Source organism: Onthophagus taurus, chromosome 1 (genome assembly GCF_036711975.1).
Source record: "Onthophagus taurus isolate NC chromosome 1, IU_Otau_3.0, whole genome shotgun sequence".
In the NCBI taxonomy this organism is placed as follows: Eukaryota; Metazoa; Arthropoda; class Insecta; order Coleoptera; family Scarabaeidae; genus Onthophagus; species Onthophagus taurus.
Window position 1 is genome coordinate 23,485,906 of NC_091966.1, and position 18,179 is coordinate 23,504,084.

At 31.7% G+C, this 18,179-nt stretch overlaps 1 protein-coding gene across 3 annotated transcripts; it reads right to left on the bottom strand.

Annotated features, from left to right (window-relative positions):
• Window positions 1-145: 145 nt before the first annotated feature.
• LOC111428767 (negative elongation factor B) lies at window positions 146-18,177 on the bottom strand. Of its 3 annotated transcripts, none has more exons than XM_023064486.2 (7): window positions 18,060-18,177; window positions 17,854-18,006; window positions 13,876-13,974; window positions 13,443-13,814; window positions 12,976-13,395; window positions 708-1,115; window positions 146-652 (listed from the first exon to the last, which is right to left on the bottom strand). In XM_023064486.2, exons 1-7 carry the CDS (start codon window positions 18,063-18,065, stop codon window positions 305-307), a joined length of 1,806 nt encoding a protein of 601 aa, XP_022920254.1. In that variant the 5' UTR covers window positions 18,066-18,177; the 3' UTR covers window positions 146-304. The 3 variants fall into 3 exon arrangements, with proteins under 3 accessions (XP_022920254.1, XP_022920325.1, XP_071054742.1); XM_023064557.2 differs by having other exon boundaries at window positions 17,854-17,992; window positions 18,060-18,143; XM_071198641.1 differs by lacking the exon at window positions 18,060-18,177 and having other exon boundaries at window positions 17,854-18,053.
• Between the last annotated feature and the right edge of the window lie 2 nt (window positions 18,178-18,179).

Below are 18,179 nucleotides of genomic sequence, written 5' to 3' on the forward strand. Positions count from 1 at the left end.
AAATTTTGAATGGTTTAAAAAGCTTTATTTAAAAAAAATTACAAATAAAATATAATTGCTATGTTTTGTCTTAATGATAGCAATAGTGGATAGGCCTAAAATAATCAGAAGGTTTTTAACAGACCATATAAATGACTAAGCGCTCTAGTTTTAAATAGTTTATTGTGTGAATCAAATTAAAATTATAAATATTGAAAAAATCATTGTAAATAAGAATATGTATTTCACTTAATCTTTAAAATAAAAACTAAAATGTAACGTAGGTAATAGTTTGATATCTTCGGCAAAAAAAATCATAATCCTTTTATAACGTATGATGATATGGCGCTGGTGTTGGTACACTCATTAACGGAGAATTTATATCGATATCCATATCAGCTTGAACCACTGGCTCTTGTTGTGCGTTAATCTTTTCGTGTAACGCGTGATAAAGAGTATGGACTTTTTCGCTGTGTTGATGCGTCGGTTGTAGGGCCTTTATTAAAGTGTGCAATCGATTGCTTGGCAATTTCGGATAAACATACCATAATAACTTCAATAAATGCCTTGCAACATTATCTCTTTGTAGTCCCGCAAAAAAGAACTCGTCAAAGAGACCGGTGCAAAAATCAGCTGTTCCAAACTCTTCAGGAACATGTATTAACAAACCAACCTATTAAAGAAATAACCGTTAAAAAAATGTTAAAAAAATAGTTGAAATTATTTACTAGTGAATGTAAAAATGGATCTTCAAAAGCTCTATCATCTTTACAATTGGCTAAAACTGCTAGTATTCTTAATAATCCAACTCGATCTTTGTGTCTTGTAACATGAAGTGTGTAATACATTGCTAATAAACTGGCTACAGAGCTTTCTTGAATGTAAGCTTCTACAGCGTCTGGAAGTGGACCTGCATGTTCGATTATTGTTATGGCAGCTTCTCTTTCGTCGTGAGGAAGTTTAGTGGATAATTGGCGTACTTGATCGTCAACCATAAGCGACATTAAAGCAGGTAAGAATTTTGTAACTATTTGACTATCCAATTTTGGTTCTTTAAAATCTTGAGAATCAATCATTACCCAAGCGCTTAAACCTAACGCCAACATTCGAAGTAGTAATATAAGAATGGGGTTATCCTAAAAAAAAGATTAAGTTTATTTTATATTTTTGTAGAAGAATTGTGTGAAATAAGATTTGAAAATGGAAAATTTCTTAAAAGTTGTAAAATTTTTTCTGATTTAACAAATTGGTTCTGGATGTTAATAACAAATTTTTTGGTGAAACTTTAAAGTTATAAATTTACATGCCGCCTAGAAGACTTAAAGGACCATCAATTTATTTCTTAATGATTTCACTTAAGCGCAAATAAACAATACGTTTGTTAATAGCTTTTAGAATGAATTCTTTACAGCTGTCGATACCACATTAAGCAAGTAAATAACTATTTATGTTAAAGATATTATTTTGATATCAATTTTTCAGAGAAAATTTCACGAAAATGGTAACGAAATGTTAACAAATCTTGTTGGAACCAAGTGTTCCGATTAAAGCCATTAAAATCTATCAAGCCTGGTGTTAGAAAGTTACGAATTATCTTCGTATATCGCTCGGAATTTATGGTTACTATACAACCTAAGCCGTGTTAAAAGCAATACGACCCGATACTTCTTTGCGACGACAGTGCAGCTTAAACCGTTAACCTTTGGTGAGTGAAGTGGAAAATCCGTTCGGGATTTGTTAAACTCTAGTAAAGGCAGTTCTGTTTGTTAAAAATACGCCTTATTTGAGAATAAGATGTTGTAGAACCCGAAACCGTTATAACATTTCATTCGCGAAATTAAGCGTCTGGACAGCATCAGTTGGCTTTAATTCTTGCACTAGTTATATCTTATAGGGGTGGAAGCGTAAATCTTTCTGCAATATGCGATGTGGGCAAATTTTAGGAACATTTAAGGCGTTTGCTCTTTTGTGAACCGGAAGATCGCGAAACCAACAAACCGACTATCGCACGAGTTTCACGTTTCCGCGATTTTTGACTACTTAATCTATTTCAAGTGATCCATGTTGCAAGTATAGAATAATTTTAAACAGAAAACTTTTACTTCAAAACTTGCTTTTATTAAATATGCTCACTACATGTTTCGAGACAAACCTCTCATCTTCAGCTGAATCTAATATGTATAAAGATTGGATACAATATTAATATACATTACTAACAACAATTTTAAAAAATAAAAAAACTTACGTCATAATTAACTATATAAAACCTATGTAGAATGTGAAAAAAATCATAATACTAGTCGATTAACTACAAAAAACGAATTAAAATCGATTACGAATAAAAAACTTATTAAAATATTAAAAACCTACTAAAAATAGAAGAAAAACGAAAAATAATTTGAGAAAATTGCAAGATGAGTGGCGGACGAAAAGAAAGCCGGATTTATATTTGTCTGACGTGTCCTGTTGTGACACGTCAGAACAGTATCGGTTGAATACATTTACTATGGTGAGATTTATATTTGTGTGTCGCAATGTGTTGTGGTGCCTTGTGTTGTGTCGCATCAGCAACGATCCCGATGTCCGTCAGAGCAGTGGAGTGGGAAGTGACGCATAACGACAGATCAGACAAGTGTACACCTGTCTTATGACTCGTCAGATTTGCGTTTCTTCTTTCTTTCGATATTAAATTTAATTACATTTAACATTATCAGCATCGCTCTCAAGCTCTTTTTGTTCAGTGGATGAATCCAATATCTTCTCTCTTTTTCTTTTTTTTAGAACAGTTGCCAGTACCATTAAATGAATATCTTCTTCATCATTTGAATCAGAAGATTCATGGGAAAACATTATAGACTCACGTATGAACTCTCTAAGTGCTACGATTGTATTGATTCAAAATATCGCCAGAGTGCATCAGAACACAACATATAAAAGTGAACACTAACCATTACGTCAGAGCGCATACAACACGTAATACAAATATAAATCCGGCTGAAGAGACACGACTGACGACAATCAAGGTTACGAAAAAGAGACAAAGACCAAAGTCGCAAGAGAGAGGAGGAGAAATTTCAAAAAGAAAAGCACTCACAAGAAGAGAAAAGAAAATCATGACGACAAAAATCGGGAATCAATGAATCACGAGTCCAGATTTTTTAAAAACATAAAAAGATGGGTTTATATTGTACATATTTGAATTTGATCATTAAGCAAATTTACATTTTTAGATTTATGTTTCAGAATTTCTAAAGTTTCAAGAAGATCAAGTCTGTAACTTTTATCACATTTATGTATTAATGAAATATTGTCATAATGAATTCTATGTCCGGTTTCTTTAGTATATTTATAAACATTCGAAGTGATTTTAGTTTTATGTTCATAGACACTTGAATCACAGATTTGAATCACGTGTCCAGAAACGGTGGTTTTTATCAATATTCTCTAAGAGTGATAAAAGTTTCTAAACTAAATTTACTATTAGAAACTGCAAAAATAAATGTAGGGTTATGATAGAACAAAAAGTTCTGAGCAAACAAACTTTAGGAACAGCCTGTGTAGCATTGTTCCCGAGTACCGATCCAACTCAAAAATTGCCTAATGATTTTACGTGATATTAGTTTACACTGTAAATTTCAACGCTTTACCATAAATAGTGTTTAAGATATTTAGAAAAATGTGTTAACATTTTCTAACTTTGATGGCCTGTATCTTTGCAATTTGAGGACCTTTACTATTTTTTTTTTACATGAATCGTCATCATTTTCATTCTAGTATATGTGGTTACATTTGTTCCCCGAGTCACCGAAACACCCTGTATAGTTAATTATGACGTAAGTTTTTTTTTATTTCTTTTAATTGTTTAGTAATATATATTAATATTGTATCCAATCTTTATATTAGATTCAGCTGAAGATGAGAGGTTTCTCTCGAAACATGTACTGAGCATATTTAATAAAAGCAAGTTTTGAAGTAAAATTTTTCTGTTTAAAACTTAATCTATTGTCTCCTCGTACTTCTTTACCCATTTTTAGATGAGTTGAGTTGAAGATGTTTCTTATCTGACGTAAATGATAAAGATTAGAAAAATTTCGTCTACTTTTTGCCGAGTAAACCAACCAAACTCCCAAGCACAGGGTTAACGATTGGCTTGTCACTCAACGGGTGTGAACTTGTGAACACTACAAATTGAAAAAAACTTTTAGCACCCAGTATACTGACTGTATCTGTGCATATAGCCCAGTAACAAAAAAATAAATCGGTACAGTGTAACGAAACAACTTCTATGATCAATTAAAAAGAATGCCTAAAAGTAGAATATCCCATGCCGAAAACTCTAAAAGTATGAAAATTACGTGGTTATTGTTGATATTCATCTTATTTATTCCAAAAATGGAAGAAAATGAACTGAAATGGCTTACATTTAACATTCTCGTGGTGTTATGGGGACTAATACACTGACATAATTTGCAAAACGGTAATTTCACAAAAATTATAAACAAAATTGTTTTTAAGGTATGATGAGCGAGAATGACATTAATAAAATTTTTTTTTTATAATTTAAATAAATCACATAAACATAATTCATAAATGATCATCAAATTTCTGAAGTAACTCTCTTAGATAATAGTTTTTGTAGATGAAACAAGTATTTTTAATAGATTAACAAAACGTAATGCGCAAGCAAATACAATCCAACTATAATTACTAACAATGTATTGCGTTTGAAATCCCACACATTTCAAATTTGATGCATTTATCAACAAATCACAAGAACATAATCTACAATTATTGCATTAATGAATTAATAGATTAATCCCCATTAGGCCAAAAAACCTAAAAAAATTCCCAAATCACAGAACATTTTCCAAATACAGTGTCAACTTTATCGCATTATTATAATGTAACTGTGTGTTTTTAACGTCAGTGACTGTAATGTAAAGTGCATTTCTTATTAGCTTCGTTTAAACTCTAAATGGAAATGTTTTTATTGGAGAAATATTTGAAATGGTTCCAAAACATTTGTCAACGAAATCCCTAAATTATAACATCCAGCTGGACGACTCTAACCTGAGAAAACACTTAAAAACATAGCTACAATCAAAGCATTAGTGCTCTCCAAAGCGTTCTGCTTGGAAGCATGCACTTCCTGTCCTGCATTTGGGATATCGGATCGAACGATGAGGCGAATATTGTGCACTGATCTGTAATTACGTCTTAATAACGTTATTATTGCTAAAGAATTATGTCAAGCAGGTGGGATGTAGAAATTGTTGTAATATGGTTGTCAATTCCAATGGCATTAAGTGAACAATTTTCTGCTATTTCATAGGGCAAAAAGTAAGAAAATATTTGCTATTTGTGGTAATAAGCTTTCCTTTGCAACGCAGAAAAGCTAAAGGAAAAAATCCTCAGTTCGTGAGGAAAATGTCGAGATTCCTTCACTAGTATATGTAATTTCGTCAAATTATCTCTAACTATAAAAAAGTTTGAACAATCCCCTTTTACGTGAATATCGTTGTAACGAGAGATCATACTAAAAAATTGTACGTTGGCTTGAATATCATTTTTACATAACCTCTATTACCCTGTAAAATACCAGATCATTCATCTGGAGTAGGTAGTTTGAAGTATTGCAGGAGGCCAAATCAAAAAACCAAAAGCAAGATTTTGATTGTGATCCAATTGTGTTTTAGTTAGGGAACAGGCTGGAAGCCAAACAACAAGTGTTATGATATTAATTCCAATTATGTTATTAAATGTAACGCACATTTGTTTAAAGGTCCAAGGAGTAAGCTTCAATTAGGATCGCAGGCAACCGATGTTTGTTATTTTGATAGAGTATTAAAACTTCATAATTTGATATATAAAACACTAGGGTTGACAGATTTGTGTAGTCCTACTAGTACAAAGACCTGCATAAATGGGTTCATTCGCCCGAATGAACAATCTAAAAGAAAACGAATGGTGAATCAACACTAATTGTAAGACATCAAGAGCACGCTGCAATGTAATACGCAAATACGTTACAGTGTTGTCCTACAACATAAAGCAGTAGGCGTCTCTGTCAAGTCTAACGAATAGCAGCGAATCGTTAAAAGTATTCGCGAATCATTTAGAATGATTCATGTCCTACATACACAGTAGTGCTTTTGTATACAGCCTGTTTCAGAGTAAGCGCCTTATTTTTTTTAGCCACACTATGGGTACTACTTTCAAAATATTTGGCAGTTATATGTTTTAGGTCATTCTCTACACGATGGTGATACCAGATTTTCAATTGGACGAATTATTTCAAAATGGCGACTTTCAACTTTTTTTTTAAATGGAATGCCATAATTTTTTTTTTATTGTTGAGATCCTAAAAACATTCTTTTTACGATAGTATTTCATTTTTCTTAAAAATTCATGTCTTTCGCCATTAAAAAGCAAACTAACATTTTAATCTAGTAGCTTGTGAATGTACACTCGATTTACACTCGATGTTATTTTTGCCCAAATATCAAGGTGCGGTAGACACAAAAGAACAATTGAACTTTAATTTAGTAGTCAAACGTCAACCAATGCTATCAATCTATTGACTCCATTGAACGACGTTTCAATTTATGTATTGAAAAAGAAGGAAAACATTTCGAGTATTTTTTGTAAATACCTAATTTTTATTTGATGTAAATTATTAATTTTGAGTTTCAAAAAGTAGATGTTTATTACAAAATAAAGTTTAATTGTTTCTTTTGTGTGAACGGCTACAAAAATAACATGGAGTATCATTAAGAAAAACGAAATTCTATCGTAAAAAGAATGTTTTTAGAATCTCAACAATAAAAAAAAATTATGGCATTTATTTAAAAAGAAAAAGTTGAAAGTCGCCATTTTGAAATAATTCGTCCAATTGAAAATCTGTATCATCATCGTGTAGAGAATGTCCTAAAACGTATTACTGCCAAATATTTTGAAAGTAGTACCCATAGTGGGGTTAAAAAGAATAAGGCGCTTACCCTGAAACAGGCTGTATAATTGTTGTTATTTTAATACCGAACATAAAGTAATGTTTAGTTGAATTCAAGATAGAATTTAGGCAACATATGTAAGGCGCAACATGTTTACGCCGGGAAGTTAAATCTCTCACGTTCTTAACGATATTCTGTGTCCAGCTGTCTGATCACAAGGTTTAAAAATGTCCAAGATGATCAAACTGAGTCTAAAATTATGTAAACTTTACGATATTGATCAAAATGATTATGTGTTAAAAATTACCTAAATTTGGAAAAAGTTTACAAAATTGGCTAAAATAATGAAAATGAATATTATTTAAACTTGTACAAAATTGTCTAAAATCAATGATCAAAATGTGGCTAACATTTTTAACCTTTTCCAAAATTGTTCATAAGCACAAAAAAAGTTATGTAAACTTATACAAAATTGTCTAAAATATTCAATACATATAGAAAATTATCAAAATTTTACAAAATAGTTTAAAATGAGTAAATGTTACTGAAATTATGTAAACTAGTTCAAAATTATTTAAAAGCGCAAAATTTGTGTAAAATTGTTTAAACTTGTTCAAAACTGTCTAAAACGATCAAAATTCTACCAACTTTATGAAAAATTTCAACAAACTGTTTAGGTTAAATCTTTAAAAAAAAACGGTTGTTTATTCTTAAGTAGGTAGCATAAATTCTATTATTGTAGAAAAAATAATCGTTTCATTAAATAAGTTACACTCACGTGCTCAATGTTAGAGGATCGCGAGACTACATTGCTGTTTTTTTTGTAAACTTGTATATTTTGTATCTATTGTCATCATTATTTTTATTATTTTTGGTATGCACCAGAAATAATGTGAGAATAATTCTCAGACAATTTTTGTCCATTTTGTAAAAATTTAACTAAGTTTAGATGAATTTGGACACATTTGCCACTCTTATACAGTTTTAGAAAAGTTTAGATGATTTAGAGACATTTTGACATATTAAACAGTGATTATTTTAGACAATTTGGACACAAATTTAAATAATAATAAATAATTTTGGACAACTAAACTAAAACGATGAAGTAACACTAACACTAGAACACTATCGGTAAAACTAACATTAAAACTAGAACTAGAAATTTTCGACTTTTGAAAAAGCGTTTGACGTTTCAGATGTTACAACCTTCTTAAGAAAAAAGTTTGAAGTGTCGGAAAAATCAAAGTTTTTCAAAATACGCATGGTTAAACTCGAAAGTTTCTAGTTCTAGGTTTAGTTTTAGTACTAATGTTATTTCCAGTTTTTAATTTTATACAATTTTGTATAAGTTTAGATGTTTTTTTTTTTTAGATGTTTAGATCTTCAGTGCGTCTTCAGTGCTTCAGACTACGACAGTCTTCTGTCGGTAGACTGTCGTAGATCGACCACAACAACGTTTACATAAATTTAGATATACATAGTATGATTATTATAGACCTTTTTTTTTCATGTTCACAGTTTTAGACAAATTTAAACAATTTTGTTTGACAATCAAGTTTAGATAATTTTTACTAAATTTTGTGAAAATTAAGTCAAGTTTACACAAATGTTTGCGATTTTAAATAATTAAATAGGTTTACAGAGTTTTAGACACATTTTTATTATATTAGACAATTTTTTAAAAGTTTAGTCAACATTAAATGATTTAGTTCTACAAAATCGTAGATTTTTAAAGGGTTCGGGCATGCGTATAACTGAGGACCTTACGGCCACTCGATTTAAGTTGTATCAACAAGCTGTGGCGAAGTTTGGTATGAAATCTGTTTGAACGTTGGATGGTAAGGTTTACGCTCGTGTTAATGATAATAAGATTTAAGTTTTAAATCATAAGATATTAGAAGAACTTTTTTAGCTTTTAAGAAGAAGAACTTTTAACTTAGAAGAGCGAGCGATTTATTAAGACTTAACTTATATAGATGAATATTTGAATTTACGTTTATTAAATGCAATAATGTATGCTTTTTTTTTCTTTCTATTTTTGCTGCGGAGCGATTGTATGCTACTCTTTATTTAACGTATTGTTAATTCATATTAGATCTCAAACATAGCGTATTTTTTTTTTGTTGATGCATGGTACTTACACAATTGAATAGTTTAATTAGTGCATTTAGTTTGCTGTTTACTCTTTGTTATATTTATTGCTTTCCTAAAGTGTTCTGCCTTGTCTTATGATTAAGTTTCCCAATGTGAATACCAGATCATTACTGTCGGGGTTTTTTATATTTTCGGACTTTGTGTTGGATCAAGATTTTGATGTTGTATTAGTATTTGAAACTTGGATATCAGATGATTTTATGCTGATAGCGTGTCACATTCCAAATTATTATTTTATTCACCAACGTAGAATTACAAGCAAACGTGGCGGTGGCGGTGGTGTGTACATTAAAACTAATTATAAGTTTCATAGACTTGGTGTTCCCAGTTTTGAGCATTTGGAACAGTTGTCGATTTCAGTCATTTTTAAAAATATTCGGTACTGTATTGGTGCATTGTATAGGCCTCCTTGCTCGGCTTGTAGTGAATTTTTTGACTCGTTTGATGAGACTTTATCTTTGCTCATTCCACAGTGTGATGAGTTGATATGTGCTGGAGATATTAATATTGATTTGATGAATCCCAGTCATGGTCACGCAGTTGGTTTTTCAGAGATACTTGAAGGTTATGGTTTGCTGCAGTTTGTTAATGAACCAACTCGCATTACACTTGCTACTGAGACGCTTATTAATGTTGTGGTTACATCTTGTGTTAATGTTTCTGTTTTATCACTTGAGTCTCTTCATGACCTTACTGATCATGAATTGATATATTTTTGCCTTAGTGTTCCTGATGAGGGGAGGAGCCCGGTGATGAGAACCTACAGAGATTTTTCTGCATTTGACTTGAATTTTTTCACGTTACATCTTCAATCGCACCCGTTTGACCTTGTGTATGGAATTGATGATGTTGAAGTGAAATTACGGTACTTTAACCATTTAATTCTAGCATTATTCGATGCTCATGCACCTGTAAACACGGTGAGGCTTAGCAAAAAATCTGCCCACTAGCTTACTCCCCTGCTTAGAGACATGATTAAGTTTAGAGATCGTCTTTACAGCAAATACAAAAAGTCTAAAACTGAACTAGCACTTAATGAATACAAATCTTTTAGAAAACATGTTGCTTGCGCAATAAAGACCGAGCAGAAGGCGTACTATGAATCATCTTTTAAAAATAAAAGTTCTAGGGATCTCTGGAAATCACTAAGGCATCTGAATGTTATCAAATCAAAAGAGCGGGTACTTCCACAACATTTGAATGACGTTGAAGTTATTAATGATAACTTTTTACAAGCTGCAGTAAACTTAATGATCGCTGATCCAGACTTAATTCAGGCTTATACTACTACGAAAAAGTCTACCTTTAATGAATTGTTTGCTTTTGTGCCTATCTCGGAGCATATTGTAGCGGGCCATTTATTGAATATCAAGTCTCGCTGTGTGGGATATGATGAACTCTCGGTTGTGATGATACATTACTGTTGTCCCTTCATCATTCCTTACGTCACACATATTATTAATATATGCTTATCGAGGTCAATCTTTCCAAAATGTTGAAAGAGATCTTTGGTAACACCTTTGCCAAAGATTAAAAATCCTATGACATTTTCGGACCTGCGAGCAATTAGTATTTTACCTGTTTTGACTAAAGTATTAGAAAAAATTATGAATGACCAAATTCGGGAATTTGTCGATAAGCATAATATTTAGCCTAGGACACAGTCTGGATTTCGTGCTAACTACAGTTGCGATACAGCATTAACGCATATAGTTGATGACATATTGATTGCGGCGGATCAAAATAGGCTTACTGGATTAGTTTTGCTAGACTACAGTAGGGCCTTTCATACTGTCAATCATAGAATGTTATCCTTCATTGGGTTCAATGATTCTGCTGTAAGCATGATTGATAGTTATGTGTCAGACAGACAACATGCCGTTAAATTGGGTGTTCGGAGATCTGAACTGCGAGGCTTGAAGTCAGGAGTGCTACAGGGTTCTATCTTGGGGCCTCTACTATTTTGTTTCTACACCTCTAATCTGTCGACAGTTTTGAAATATTCAGTCACATTTTTATGCGGATGATTCCCAAATTTATCTATCGTTCCTGCCTACGGACATGGCCACTGCTCAAGTTAAATTGAGTGAGGACATCAATAATTTGATAGATGTATCCACTAAACACTCGTTACGGGTAAATTCAAATAAATCAGTGGTTATGCTCTTTGGCAGGCGGAGTGCACGAGACTCTATTGCAGACAATTTTAAAATCAACATTGGTGGTGAATGTATTGGTGTTAAGGAGTGTGCTAGAAATTTATGATTACAGCTCGACTCGAATCTTAGGTTCGAAAAGCACATCCTGAACAAAACAAAAATCTTATTTGCTGCTTTGAAGCTCATATACAGCATGAGGAATATTTTAAATCGCAGCACAAAGGTTGTGCTTTGCGATTCCTTAGTGCTGAGCCATTTTAACTTTTGTAATACAGTATATCATAGTTGTCTGAACTTAAAAACATCACAAAAGATTCAGCGTGTTCAGAATTCATGTCTCCGAATGATTTTCGGACTTCGACGAGGGTGCCATGTCTCACACAGGCTGATCGATCTTGGGTGGCTGAATATGTTTAACCGTCTATATACCATATGGTTTCATTTTTGCATAAGTTACTGTTGCTTAAATGTCCATCTTATTTGTATGATAAGATTAAATTCCGCACTGATGTCCATAGCTTAAATGTTCGAAGCAAGGGTATTGTGACACCACCGCTGCATGTGACTACATTATTTGAGCGATCATTCTCTTACAACTCACCGAAATTTTATAATAGTTTACCCCAATCATTGAAAATGTTGAGCTTGCCGGCGTTTAAAGTAAAGATCAAAAAATATTTATATGGAGAACAGTGTGATCATATACAGGGCGAGACACGTGGAATGCGTTGATTTTTGGTTTTGCTTTTTATGCAATTATATTATTATTTCTAAAAATTTTTTTTTCTTTCGTTTACTTTTAATTGGTGCGCTATTATTATTATTAGTTTTTTTTGTACCTAGTTTAGTTTTGTTTTCTCTTTGTTTTTTTTTTATTATTATTATATTTTGTTTATTTTTATGGCAGGGTTGAGTGGAAGAGAAGACGATTGTCTTAACTTCGCTCTTGCCAACCAGTTACATTTATATTGTTATTTTGTGAAATGCCATTCTAGTAAAGTCTATAATTATTATTATTATTATTTTGAACAAATTTTGGGCTTTTAAATAATTTTATAATCATTGTTGAACATTTTTGATAATTTTTAGACATCTTTGTACAAGTTTTACACTTTTTCAGCAAAATTTTACATTTTAATACGTTATAGGGAACTGTTTCAATTAACGAAAAGTAGCAGCGAATCGATTATGATTTGCCATGAGAGCCACAACATGATTCATAGTAACTATTGACGAATGAAGGCATCACCGAAACATCGAATCAGCGAATATGATTCGCTATATGAGCGATTCGCTGTATGTCTCTGATACAAAGGTCCACCGAAGCTTCAAGGCGTATTTATTTGAACTTGAAGTTTCGGTTCAAAAAATAGAAATTATACCGATCGCGCGGACCACCTTATTAGCACAGCTTAGAGAATTCAATTTTTCTATTTACATTGAATTTGTATGGTTTTTAATTTTAATAATTTCCCAAAACACAATCTCTTTTAAAAGAACTATTCAATCTATTTAAGAAATAGAACACTATTTTCAACGATTTTGTTTTTTATAACTTATAACAAATTATATCAATATTCCAACATTAACAATCAACGTTCTTCACTATTAAGTAAATGTTACAACATTTACATAAATTTTCTTTCTTTTAAGAATTATTGACAAATTGAAGATCATACAAATTCAACTAAATATTTTAAAGACTTTTTTTTAATTTCATTATAATAACTTACTCTGGGCATTCCTTCGTTATTAATTAATACTTGCAAAATTTTAATAGCAGATGTAGCTAAGAAATTAATAGCGTATGGATCACATAACGTCATCGATAAATCTCCTAAAACTTGTTCTTGACCTCTTTTTACATTATCTAAAAATCCTTGGAGTTCTCTGGACCTTTTAATATCGACGTTTTTCTCGCGTATACAAGCGTCTAGACACCAAGTGAATTTATGACACGGATCCACGGAAATGATGTCTTGAACTTCTAAATCATGAAGTGCCATCAATAATTCTGCTCGTAACGTACAATAGTGAACGTTCCTTGTTCGTAAAAATAGCGTTCGTAAAAACTGCAAAACCATGTCATATAATTTAACGCTATTTCCTATCATATGAGCTAATTTTTGAACTACTTCTCCTTGCCTCCTCACCTAAAAAAATTTAATTAATTCAAAAAATAACATTTAAAAAAAAATACCTTTGGCGATGGCCCAAAAAATTGTGTTGTAATATTAGTATGATCAAATAAAATATTTTCTTTTTCACTAATATATTGGCTTAATAAAGGTGAAACTTCATCGCCAAATAACGATTGGTTATCTTTCCAAATTTGTCTTTTCACCTCCGTATCTGTATCATTATACAAATCGCGATCTCTAACTAACACTCTAAGATAATGATCCTCTATTTGCGCGGTATTTCGTAAAATACACATAACAATCGGTCTGAGGGCTTTCACTTTTACAACTGGAAAGCTCTTATTTAATAGCTCCTTTAATTTTTTATCCCGTTCTTTTCCTTCTTTTGCGCCTATTTCATCTATGTGTGATATTAGTTTTTCTTGAAGTGCCTATACAATAAATAGACATATTTATAAATAACATATAAAAAGGTAAATAACTAAAAAGTACCTCCACAACAGAAGTATGGAAATCGAGTCTTCTCACACCGTGAAGGTCTAGAAGCGGAAGCATTGGTCGTAACGATGGAAGTAAAATACCATTAGTGATCTTTAAAAAGTAAAATATAAAATATTAAAAAAAAATACTAATACAATCGATGTATTAATATAATTGGAAATTATGCAGTTTCTAAGTAAAAAATAGATAACAGATAAGAATACCGCTCCTAAAGTACCTCTATAAATTCCGAGTTTTACGGTTATTTATCACTATAGCTATAAAATATTTTAGTAAATCTTAGATTGTGATATTTTTTGACTTCTTAGAGTTACAGCACTTATTAGTCAATATAAAATTGTCATATAACTTTAAAAATTGACTACAACGAAACTGTTTCTAAACAGTCCGTTCTTTGCTGTACGTACGATACGCTCGACAACAATTTTTACAAATACTTGTTGCATTGCATTTCAAAGGTTCTTTTTGGGGCTTTAAATAAGCTGACCAATATTCAATTAAATGACCACTGATGAACAATAATTTTAAAATTGTACATTATTATGCACAATTTTAAAGTTTGGAAATAACAACACAAGGAATTCTAGAAGCCTGAAAAGAACATTATGCAAACACCTTCAGAAAAACAGAGGAGAACATAGAAAGCTAGGAGGAACAGGAAGACACAGACAAAGAGCAGACACAGGAACCTATAACGGAAAAGTTAACCAAAAATGTACAACCAAGCAATGAACGCACAAAAATACCTGAAGATTGGAAGAATAATATTATAGTAACAATCTACAAAAAAGGAGATACCACAGAGTGCGAAAATTATAGAGCAATGTGTCTCTCCTCAACAGTATTAACATTTTTAACCAGAATAATAGAAAAGCGTTTAAAAGAGGAAGTGGAGAAGGAATTACAGAATGAACAAGCGGCATTCACGCCAGGCAAACAAACTCAAGACCATACACATTTCGAGCGATAATAGATAATACACTGAATATGGAAAAGAAATCGTCCTAGAGTTCTTAGGCCTGAAGGCGGTTTGTACTCAGGTGCCGATAGAACACATCTGGGAAGTGCACTAAGAATTACAAGTAACAAATAAACTAATAAAAGTGATTAAAAGCTTGTACAGCAGGAAAGTTAACACTAAGCGGACAGGTACCCAAAGAATTCCACATGGATAAAGGAGAAAAAAAGGCGATAGCCTAAGTCCTCTTTTATTTATAATCTATATGAACCAAGTGAACAACAAATGTCAACACAAAACAAGAAGGCGAAACTTAGAATATTTAAACCTAAACCCAATAACAAGGGATATTTGCAGACAGACAATTAATTCAATTTGTGATAGTCAACCATTCTTTTGTCAGTTACTTTTTAATTCATTATTAATAAATATTTATATAATTATCCTAACTTTTGTGTTATTTAAATAGAATAAGGATAAAAAAGCTTTTTCTGTAGGGGTATGAAAGTTATTAGCGAAAATATATTTTCTACCCCAAACTTCTAACCCTTTAAGTTCTTACAATAGTACTACCTAACGTATAAAAAAATCATCGTGGGAAATTGCACCAAAATCGACAAACAATTTTAGCAAAATTTTGGGGTGGTTAGGGTAGGTAACCCCAGCCACTCCTTAATGTCGTATAGGGTTTATTTTACTGCGTAAATCTTAATTTACAACTAATTTAAGGTTTACTTCAAAATATTGTTCAAAAGTGTTACAGTTTATCACATTATTCTTAAGGAAAGGGGTTATCTATCATACCCCGTAATTTTGCAGGGGATGGTCAGAGGAGAAAAAACACGTCATTAATATTTTTAAACGTACTATAAGGGCACATAATATCGCCAAAATCGACAGTGTAGTTTTTAAAATATTCCAAAAAACTAGGGGTAGTTTACCCCCTGAAGCCCTCAGATATATGTGTGATATATCAATAGAAAGCTCTTTGAAAATGAATATCAGTTTACATTTACCACATTTCGATAGCTATTTTCGTTTTCAGCCTATAAGCGAATATACAGCGTGTCCAGAAACTCAACGTCAAGCGGGCACCCGGTGAGAGGCCAACCCATACCTGTTCTGGTAACAATAAAAAAAAAATCCATGTCTCTTAGTTAAGTGGTAATAGACATACTTTTAAAACGTTAAAAATCGGTCCTGTACATCATATCTTTAGGTACTACGGTCAGAAATGTTCGCAATTTAATAATGATTTTTTTAATAATATATTCCTTATGATATGCCTCGCCATATCCAAAGTACTGTAGTATTTTCTTCTACATAGTCCAGAATATCTTCTTCTAGTTCGGATGTTCGGACTGATCTTACGTTACCGTTGTTAGTAAATTTCGGCTTAAACGTCCCATTTTCCCTTAAACGGGTTTCAATCCTTAAAAATGTTTTTTGATTGGGCGCTCTGCGGTTCGGAAATTTCTCCCGATAACGGTTAGCGGCTGCTACGGCGTTTCCATGACATTCCCCTAATGTCAAAATCATGTCAGTTTGTTCACTAAATGTGTAACTCTCCATTTTGAACACTTAAAATTAATAAAACCTTAACTAACAAAAATCTATCGTTTGTGTTTAAACGACATAAGCAAGTTGACAGCTCAATTTGTTTTTTTTAATTGCCATGGCCAACCTTGACTTTTTCGAAGATTTTTGTTTTTTAGTGTTACCAATGAAATTGAAGCTTAACATTTTCGCGAATAACTCGAAAACGGTCAATGTTATCAAAATTTTCAAAGAGTGATAAAAGTTTCTAAAATAAATTTTCTATTAAAAAGTACAAAAATAAATGTAGGGTAATGAGCGAACAAAAAAGTTCTGAGCAAACAAATTTTAGGGACAGCCTGTATAACATGGTTGCCGCCGTCCGATCAAAGTCAAAATTGGTTCAATGATTTTGCTTGATATTTGTTTACCCTGTACCAAATTTCAACGCTCTACCATCAATGGTATTGAAAATATTTAGAAAAATGTGTTAAAATTTCGGAACTTTGATGGCCCATATCTTGGCCATTTGAAGACTTTTATAATAATTTTTTTTCACGAATCGTCATCATTTTTGCTCTAGTATATGAGGTTAATTTTATGCCCCGAGTCACTGGAACACCTGTATATCTCTACTTTCCATTTTTATTTCTTCTGTAAGAAAAGCTGTTTTTGTTTCTGTATCTTTCTTTCTAAAATAACAATTTTTGCAGTGTGATTGTTCTTCTTGCATATTCCACATTTGTCCTTCTATTGTTCTTTTCCACTATTTTCACTACAATTTCTTGCAATATTACCTTTTTCATTGCACTTGAAGCACATTATTTCTTTATTTATTTCTTTCTTTTAGTCTTGTTTAATTTTACAAAATCTTGCCATATGTCCTAGTTTTTTACATTTGAAGCAAGCTCTTGTTTATGCAAGTAAAACTCAAACTTAACATTGAACAAAAATGAAATTCAATTTTTTTTAAATTCTTGTTATATTAAAACCGTATAATATTAAATTCAAGTTTTGTACCGTGTAATATCAAAACCGTCTTTTACAAGTACCATGTTATACAAGGGACACCTGTATTAAGTATTTTCGTCATGAAATGCACTCAATGGATATTTAGTCCAATGTGTATCTAAAAACACAAATCTCTTATATTTAGATGGTTAAAATTAATATGTTAAAGAAAGCTAATTTTTTAAGATTATTTTTTAGCTTATTTTGTAACAAGAGTAGCAAAAGAATAAAACATTTAGAAAAGAATTAATTAAACAAGTAGAGAAGAAAATAAGTAAAAAGCACATAACCTCAAAAATTATCAATGTATAGGTCAAATCAATTTCAAATTGACAATACATTAAATGAAAGTCTTCAAAATATGTATTAATATCATTCGATTAATTGTCTGAAATAATTATTAGGATTATATTGAATACTGGAAGTATATTAAACATTATTATAATAAATTTAATTAGGCTTACTTGAAACTCTTCAATTGCTTTCAAAGGATCTGTACAGCTCGTTAAGGCATGTTTAAGGTAATTAGGTCCATTTATATTAACATCTTCCAGTGGAAATTCCGACCTAGCTCCGGACATTATTATTTGATATCGTGTAACTCTAAAAAAAAACACCTTACACAGTCTTAAATAAAAAAACTCGAAAACACAAGATCAGTTTTGTTTACATGCATCAGATGTAAAATGAAAATGTCAAAAAGACTCTTTAATCCCCTGCCCCTTCTCTCTCTCCATCTCTTGATGACGACGGTGACGACCAAGTATGCGTCTGTTTGCCCAAGTTCAAA

Coding starts and splice junctions, on each gene's coding strand:
- LOC111428767 (XM_023064486.2), bottom strand. Junction 13,815..13,875: donor TCCATACTTCTGTTGTGGAG/GTACTTTTTAGT, acceptor TTTATTGTATAG/GCACTTCAAGAAAAACTAAT. Junction 13,396..13,442: donor TTTTTGGGCCATCGCCAAAG/GTATTTTTTTTT, acceptor AAATTTTTTTAG/GTGAGGAGGCAAGGAGAAGT.